This window comes from Gallinula chloropus, assembly GCF_964237585.1.
Source record: "Gallinula chloropus genome assembly, chromosome: 3".
Lineage (NCBI taxonomy): Eukaryota > Metazoa > Chordata > Aves > Gruiformes > Rallidae > Gallinula > Gallinula chloropus.
This window is the reverse complement of record NC_140087.1, coordinates 50154739-50163824: the sequence shown is the minus strand read 5'-3', so window position 1 is coordinate 50163824 and position 9086 is coordinate 50154739. Positions and strand designations below refer to the sequence as shown.

Sequence of the window (9086 nt, the reverse complement as noted above, 5' to 3'; positions counted from 1 at the left end):
ATGCAGGTTGTACAAATCCTGGACTGACCTCACTCCTTCTGCTCTTTCTAGCATTCCTTAAGTTCTGATGAGTCTTGTTTCTTACCGTTACGTTATTGCTGTTCATTTCAGCAGCTCTGAACTGACTCCTCCTGAAGGCAGCAAGGTTAACTGTTGGCTGCAGAAGAAATGTAACAGCGTACTTAACAGTATAAAACTGTTCCTTGCCTCCTCCCCTCCCTACGTCGTGGGGTGATCTGACAGCTACTGGTTTTCCAAGAAACATGTTCTTGTCCTAAATTCTCCCTGTGCTTCCTGTTTTGGGGTAGATTTTTTGTTGGTTTGGTGTTTGGGTTGTTTTCATCCCTTACCTCAACTTGAATGAAAGGTGCGACTAGAAGTCCAGGAGATGGACTCTGTGTGTGTGCACACATGCACAGAGAAAGCAAGTGTGAGATGACACTTGGCTTTCCTTACCAACTGAAGTCACTGCAACCTGAGTATGAAGAGTTTAAAATGGAAAATCTTGTATTGAAATCTTGTATTGAATACAGCTGCTTAATTTCTTTATGCTTCGTTTAATGAAGAAAGGGCAACCGGTGTTTGTCTAATGTTGCTATGGTGACATCCAGTCACAGGTTCCTGAGGGAGGTGGTGACGGTGCACACAGAAAATCTTGTGAGATGTGCATGACTTGGTTAGATGTGACCTTCCCTAGCTTTCAAATTATGGTGTTTCTGACTGCTCCAGTGAAAGAGATGGAAAACAGAAACACAGGATTTTTAAAAATCAAGCCAGTTTACTGAGTTAGCCTTACTCTATTTCCTTAACACTTGGTACTGGCTTACAGTGGGCAATCAGCAATTTTTGGTTCCCTACTCAACTGCTCTAAACAGTGTAGCGATCTCTTAAGAATCTCTCCAAGAATGCTTTCTTTATGCCAACTTCTGCCTGCATTTTTTGGCAGTAAGGTGGCAGGTCTTGCTATAAAAATGTGTCTGTCGGCATGAAGAGGGAGTCCAGACTTCAGCCACAAACTGAAGTGGGGGGAAAAACACCTAGAATTTAATGGGAGCCAGGGGCAGTGCAGCAGCATCTCTTAACTGTAGGAAGTTGCTCTTGGCTTTTACCCAGGGAGGACACCTGCTGCATGTGCACTGGATGGGGCATCTTTGGACATGCCACCTACTCCATGTGCCCTTAGCTGCTTGTGAGGAGTCTTTGTAAGTTGTTTTCAACTTGTTCTCCTTCTGGTTTCACTGACTCAGCATATACTTAGAATCCTGCCTCCTTAGGGAGAAACTCCAGCTGAAAATACCCCAAGTCAGGAGGGAACTTTGGCTAGTCACTCTGCCCAGCGTTCTGCCCCACACAGCTTCTGTTCCCCTTCCTTGGGTTAGAGAAAACGTGAAGGTCTTTTCAAGACTGCTCTTAATTAAGCAGGCTTGTGTAGCTGACTATGGAAAAAGAAGACAAAGGGGGGGTGCAAGAGGGAGCTACTGCATCACAATGTTTTATGTATGCAATAATGGTCACCCATCATGACAGGATTGCTTTGATTTTGTGAGAGGCAAGTTAAGGCCTGCTTGGCCATGATATTTCCCTCCTGGCACTCCTGACTACACACCAAAGCCAAACCAGCACAAATTGCTCCCAGGGGCAGCAGTGAGGATTCAGTACTGGGAGCATATATATGCCAGCACTCAAACAGGAGGAAAAAAGGGAAAGGAAAACCAGTCTGTGGGCTTGAAATAAAGGGACGTGGAAGTAAACTGAAATGCCAGGAGGAAGAACATAGCACAGGAGATTGTGTGGGCTGCAGGGAGATTAACAGGCATTAGAAGAAAGCAAAAGCCATGAGAGACTTCAGGTCGATGCTGAGATGAGCAGCAGGGAATGTCCTCAGCACAGAGCATGAGGACATTGAACACAGGTGGCAAGGTATGAATAAGCAGGCAGACCTGAGAAGCTGTAAGGGCAGGAGGGAGAAAAAACTCGAAGTTGAGAAATGGGAAGGTGGTGAAAAGTAGATGAACAAATATCTAAAGTAAGAATACTTTCCAAATCATAAATAACATTTTTGTTCATCTTGGTGTTAGCTGTACATAAACTAAGCAAAGGCAGTGTAAGCATTATTTTATTTAGTATTTTGGTAACACAATGATACATCTCAGAATGACCGTAAAAGCCAGCTTGCTGAACAGCTGCATACATTCTAAGTGGGTGCTACTAAATTTGAGCAACTTCACAGATTATGAGGCCTTATTTGACCAACAGTTATATAGTGCGTGACCCCCTGCCAGACACAAGCAGTATGAATGGATGTTGCATTAGTAGCCAATGCATAATTAAAGCTTTAGGAAGAGTACAAAATTGCAGAAGCTGCTTTTATTTAAATATGAATCTGTGATCCTTGCAATAGAATAACTACTCAGTCATAGCTTACATCCTTTTTTTTTAATTGCAATACTTACAAAGGTACAAGGAAAACTGTCTCACTAGCATTTGATCTAATGTAGATCTCTATGAAAATGCTATCTTATAAAGCTTTTCACAGGTATAGGCTAAGTTCTGGGATATCACAAGCTTATACATAATTCAAAAAAACACCTGAGGTTACTCCTTGTGTAACAAAAAGCTTTTTTTATCTCAGAAAAATGAAAATAGATGCCATATGAAGTCAGAGGCTTTAAACGGGTACATTACTACTGTGTGGTATTACAGAGTAGTACTTTTAGGCTTCATTCAGGCTTTTTAAATCAGCAGTGAAGCTTCTACTTAAGATCAATATTGCATTGCATACCCAGGTCTTCCCAATGTCACCAAGAGTTCTGTCACTAAGACTGGCCATCTATCAGAAGACCCAGTGCAAATCTTCACTTGCTTAGGTCTCAGTGGAGCTACTTTACTGTGTAGCATCACACCCTTATTTTTCTGTCCCTACTAATACCTTATTTAGTGCTACACTGAACACAGCAAGTCACCTGACTGATTTCATATTTAATTGACAGTGATCTGCAGCTCCACAGAAGTGCCCAGTACTGACCAAAATCAGGCACTTACCTAGAGTTGCCTGCTTTTTAGAGAAATCCACGCAGCTTTGTGTACACAAACATTACCCAGAGGTTCGAGGCCATAACGTTTCACGGGTGTGATTTACTTTAAAGTAATAGTTTGGGGTTTGGGTTTTTACATTTTATGTCCTTTGCCACAGAAAAAAATATAAAACTACTTTTTTCTTTGGGTAATGTGTACATTAATCAGGAGGTGCAATGTTAGTTTTCCTTCCAAGACTTTGTCCCAAGCAAACTGTACTACAAGTACAGAGCTGAGTTTTGGATACGCCATTGAACTCAACCTAACAGAATGATCAGCCAGCGGGAGTGCATCAGCTGTATGCTTTGCTTGAGGCTTGCAGCATGAATGTTTGCATATAAACCCCCCAAATTCTCATCTCAAAGTACCTCAGCCCACGTGGATTTTACTGGACTTAATGTCTCTCTTCCTAGAGACACGAGTAACTTTACTAGAGAAACATGAAGTTCAGCTATACCTTTATAGAACTTTCTAATTCAGGTATCTATATTGTTCATGAATATGCTAATGAACCGATTAATCACCCTTGCCATTTGGAGACGTCAAATCTGATCCTTCAAACTGTAATGAAAAGATACTACTGCATTAGGACATTCTGTTCATTCTCACATAAAATATGAATTTTATTTCCAAATGTGCTTATAAGGAAGTAATTTTTTTAAAGTCATTTATGTAAACACTATGGAATACTAAAGGCAAGACTTTACATTGCCATTTTGCAAAAAATCCTTTGAACATTTATTCGAGGCATTAATGTCCATCCCAGCAGGTGCAACACGGGAGCTGCCACGTGCCTATCTCAGTTTCCAGTAGAATGAAATCGAAGGCAGGCTGCAGTGTTCCAAGCAACCCTTTTTCTTTTTGTCTTTTTGTCTTTTTTCTCCATTCCTTTTTTTTTTTTTAATAGATTTCACTTTGGGATGTGGAATCACTGAAGGCAAACTTAGAAGTTAAGGCATAGCGCGTTGGAGACATGGAAAGGATTGTACAAACAGCTCCTGGAGATGCTCCAACCAGTCAGTAGATAAAAAGCACTTTACAATGGTGACTTCTGTGAACAAGCTAGAAAAGAAAAGGCTCACTTTCAAATTGCATATGTTTCGTCATTTAATATATTAAATTGTTCCCCTGGCTCTCCTTTTAGAATTAAAATGAGGACTGAATTATATGTTGTGCAGTTTTCCTTCCTGCTCTTCCAACTTTTAAGATTGGCTGTTTTCCAAAAAGATCACCAGGGCAAACTAGAAGTTATTTAAACCTAAAAAGAGAGAGAGAGGGGGATTATCTTGAGTGGCAAGGTTGGTTGCTTAGGCATTTGCTGACAGCTGATTTTCATTAGCTGCTTTCTCCGCTTGCAGTCTTTGGACAGCCTGATCGAGCAAGTCCATGGTATCTCTAAGTGTGACATTCAAGGTAAATGGCTTAGGTTTAATGGTCAACCCATAGGTAAAGTCCATTTTAGGGTCCTCGTTCGGATTGGCGGTAAAATTGCACTGATGCACCAGTATGGAGGTGAAGAGAAACAGCTGCACCTTGGATAACTCCTCTCCGATACACCGACGTTTTCCCAACGAGAAGATCATGACACTACTAGTAAGATCTTTATTGATGAATCCATTCTCATCCAGGAATCTGGTGGGATCGAAATCCTCTGGGTTGGACCATTTCGCTGGATCGTGATTCACCGACCACTGATTAACAAAAATCACTGTGTCCTTGGGAATGAGGTAGCCCATTATGAAGGTGTTGGTCGTGGTGGCATGTGGGATAGTGACGGGCACGAAGCTGCTGAAACGCATGGATTCGTACAAGAAAGCCATGATGTAGGGCAAGTGAGGCTGATCCTCAGCACACGGCAGACGCTCTCTTCCAACAATCCTATCCACTTCTTCTTGCATTTTAGCCTGCACATTCGGGTACCTGCCATTTAAAGTAAGATGTGTGTATGCATGTAATGCTTTCAAAAGATTTTCCTAACAGAAATCCTTGCTGTAAACATTTTTCCCAGAACCTCACTCCTACCCTAAATCATGCAGTTTGAGCGAACTTTAAATATATCGCAGGAACATGTAGACCTCAATGGAAAACTCTGAGAGGAAAAATCCAAACTTCTCATGCAGTGGTGTCATTTTAGATTTGCTCATTTTTCACTTTAATATCACAAGTAACTGATACCCAACACAAAATATGAAACTAACTTAAAATGTGCTGAAATGGAATACTCTGCCCCAATTGTGAAAACTCATTCTAAACTTAAAATTGCTTATCTCTCCTAAATACTGGGCTTTCCCTGGGAATGGGAGATTGGTTTTCCAGCTTTGTATATAACTTCTAAAAGTCTGAAAGACATAATGCATACATACAAGAGTCTGCATGTTTTTAAACTGAAACAATTCTCACTAACAGTTGTCAGAATCACTTTACAAACATCCCACTCTTAGTCTGCAATATCTAATTGATATAAAAATATATTTTGTTTATCATGTATTTTAAGGCCACTGTCTTGAAGACTGGATAGTTTGGAAGACTAAACAGTAACCAAACAAGATCAGAATGTTAACGAATTTCTCTTCTTTTGCTTGCCTGAAAGCACGCATTCCTCCAAGGAGCCTTTATGTGCTTTTCTAAAGTATTGAAGTTTGTCTTTCGCCTCCCCTCTTGCAGCAGGTCTGCCTGTCAAATACTGGGCAAGCAGAAGAAACAGGGAGAAAAACAACAGGTTCTGCAAACACTGGGGCATCACAGCCTGAGCTCGAAGCCTGAAGTCCATTTTTCAAGAAGTGGCTGAGTAGATATGGTTTGCATAAGCCTACAAATTATTCAGATGACAAACAAAAAAGCTGGGGCAGGCAAGGAAATCAGCATCAGGCTTTCGTCTGTTAAACCGCCTCCCCTGGCTGAGCTTTTTCTCCCCCTCGAAGAGCTGATGCCAGCGTGCCGAAGGGCTGTGCTCGCACCCGCCGGCTGCCCCATGGGGTTTGCCTTTGGGGTCTGGAGGTGGTTTTCCCTAAGTCACGCAAGGGCGATAAAAGCACGCACTGCTGGCAAGTTAACATAATAGCGGGTCTGTAAAGCGGTGCACGAACTCTTTACCTCGCTTAAGCAGTTGTTATCCTATTCCTATGATCTCCTTGATCTTGACCTGGTAAAATCTCTTGCTTTCGGGTTTTATTTGCCTGCCTTTTTGCCAGCCTCTCTAAGCACCGTTAGGTTGGTGGGTTGGAGGTTTGGTTTTGGGGTTTCTTTTCCCCCTTTCTTATCTCTTTCTGGGATGTTTCCCGGAGCTCCCGTGTTAGTTAAGCGGGAGCCGCCCTGGTACCCCGGCACCACAGGGGTTGGCCGGTCCCGCAGACCCCGGCCCCCGCAGCGGGCGCCCGGCGGCGCCGCTCCCGCGGCTCTCCCCGCACCCAGCCCTCGGCCCGGCTGCTCCCGCCGAGGGAGCCTGCCCTGAGTCGGCTTTGCCCGTGCAGGGCCAGTTAAAAAAGTGGGATCCCCCGGGGCTGGCGCTGGCACCGCGACGCCCCGGGCTCACGGCCGTGTCCTTCGCCGGAGCAGGTGGGGCGGCGGCGCGGCGGCCTCCCGCCTCCGCCCGGGCAGCGGGGAGCGCCCGCCCCGCCGGCACCTACCTGATGAGGAAGATGAGGAGCCACTGCAGGGCGGTGGAGAGGGTGTCCTGGCTGGCGCCGAAGATGTCGGTGACGGTGGCGGGCACGTGCTCGAGCTGCAGCCGCGGCTGCTCCCGCTGCAGGCGGATGAAGGCGTCCATCATGTCGCGGGGGGCGGCCCCCGGGCGCAGGCTGCGCTGGTGCTGCAGGAACTTGCCGCGGACGAAGCCGTAGAAGTCGCGGTTGAGGTCGCGGAAGGCGCGGTAGGCGGCGCGCACGGGGCTGGGGAAGCGCTGGAGCCAGGGCAGCGCGTCCACCAGGCTGCCGGCGCCCACCGCCCGCCCGAACTGCTCGTTGCGCCCCACCAGGCGCAGGAACTCGCCGTCGCCGTGGCTGTAGCGCCGGCCGAAGCACAGGGCGCTCATGACGTTGGCCACGGCCACCACCAGGACGCGCGAGGGGTCGAGGAAGGCGCCGCCGGCGCTGCCGCGCACCAGCAGCGCCACCAGCGCCCGCGCCTCGCCCACCAGGTGCCGCTCCAGCAGGCGGCGGGTGGCGGGGCTGCCGGTGGAGAAGGCGCGCACCGTGGCGTGCGCCGCCCGGCGGTGCAGCTTCCACAGCTCCGAGTAGCCGCCGAAGGCCAGGCTGAGCCCGCCCGACACCAGCTGGAAGGAGGGGAAGGGCGGCCGGCCGGCGAAGGCGGCCCCCTGGCGGACGAGGGCCTGGCGGATGGCGTGCTCCCCGTTCAGCACCACCACGGGCCAGCGCCCCAGGCGCAGCTGGAAGACGGCGCCGTAGGTGCTGGCCAGGCGGGCGAAGGAGAGGTGCGGGGCGCTGCCGAGCTGCGCCGCGTTGCCGATCAGAGGCCAAGGGAAAGGACCCGGCGGCGCCCGGCGCTGGTCCTGCCGCCGGCGCTGCTGCTGCTGCAGGAGGAACTTGCCCAGGTGGATGGCGGCGAGCAGGCAGAGGAGGAGCAGCAGGGTGCTTTGCGTGGGGGGGATGCCGCGGAGGGCTTCCCCGAGCCTCTCGAGGGCCATGCTGCAAGGGAAGGGGAAACGGTCAGCGCACAGCGACCCCGCGGGAAGACTGGGAAGCCCCCATTCGCCCGCAGGCAGGGAGAAGCCCGGGTGGGCGAGAGGGGACTGCGGCGCGGCGGCGGGGAGCGCCGGCAGCCGTCTCGGCGCCCTTGCTGTGTGTGCCTGAAGTCCGCCCGGATCCTGTGAAAAAACCGGGATAATCGACGATGAAGTGACAAGTGCTCAATAAGGGATCAAAATCATGTTTGGCGCCTGAGCCGCTGCTGTCTTCCCCGCTGTCGGGGAAGTTTGCAGCGGGGGATCCAGAAGGTGACGGCTGCGGCAGGAGGATGCTCTCGCCTGACGAGCCTCCCGCGGATGCAGGCAGCCGCCCTGTGCTGGAGACAGGTTCATCCCGGCGCTGCACATCGCTTCTCCCGGAGATAGGGCCAAGCGAGAAGCGGGGTCCCCACGCTGCCGTCGGAGCTTCCTGCTGCTCCTGAGAGGAAACCTCCGCACATGGACACAGCCCCCTCCCCCATCTGCGCCGAGCCCTTCCCGCCTCCCCGCACCTTCGTGCCCGTCGTTGGCAGCGTAGGCTGGCGGCCGGCGGCCCCGGGGACGGGCTGCGGAGGATGCCTGAGGTCCCGGAGTAGAAGAGCTGACTGGTCCCGCTTCCCATCCCCGTGCCCGGAGACTACCCGCTCCTACCGTTTGCTCCAGCCTTTCAGAAGCAGCTAGGGGAAGAAGAGATGAAATAAATGGCCACCTCGGGCGCCTGTAGCATAACTGACCTGTTGCACGCTGCTTCCATCCGAGACCTCGGTGAGGATGGAGAGGAGCCGGGGAAGCCGACGGCAGCTCTAACGGGCAGCCGCGGGAAGGAGAGAGGCGTCGGCGACGTTCAGATCCCAGCCTCTGGGAAATTCATTAGGAGCCCCGGTTCCTGTCACCCGGAGCTTGGCAGGTCATGTGCAGGCAAATGCCAGTTGCGCCCGATCCCAGCGCAGAGTTATTACCACCTTCCCAGCGCTTTAACCCTGCGGAGCTCGCCCCGCCGGCAGCCACCTGCCCGGTGCAGTCCAGCGGACCGGGGGCGATCGGGCTGTCGCTCCTTCCCACCCACACGCCTGCTGAGCTACGGGGACGGGACGGGGCCACCCCAGCCCGCTGCAGAGAGGGAAGGCGAGCGGCTCAGTGGGCGCGGGGAGGACGGCCCACTGTCCCCAGGCTGAGCCGGAGCAGCCGCGGCTGGGCGCCTGGCATTGGTACTGGCGGCTTTAAATCCGCCGGCATCGGCGGTGCGCAGCGCGGTGCGGGCGTGCCGCAGTTAGCCCCGCTGACAAATCGCCGCTGCCTGGCCCTTCCCCTGGCTTTAGGGGTCGCAGCT

The 9086-nt window shown here is 50.6% G+C and overlaps 1 protein-coding gene across 1 annotated transcript; it reads right to left on the bottom strand.

Annotated features, from left to right (window-relative positions):
- Positions 1 to 4382: 4382 nt before the first annotated feature.
- On the bottom strand, positions 4383 to 8510 carry CYP1B1 (cytochrome P450 family 1 subfamily B member 1; the record flags this gene model as incomplete). The annotated part of the gene is made up of 3 exons (XM_084261291.1): positions 4383 to 4995; positions 6702 to 7718; positions 8491 to 8510. 3 exons carry the CDS (start codon positions 8508 to 8510, stop codon positions 4383 to 4385), a joined length of 1650 nt encoding a protein of 549 aa, XP_084117417.1.
- Positions 8511 to 9086: the final 576 nt, after the last annotated feature.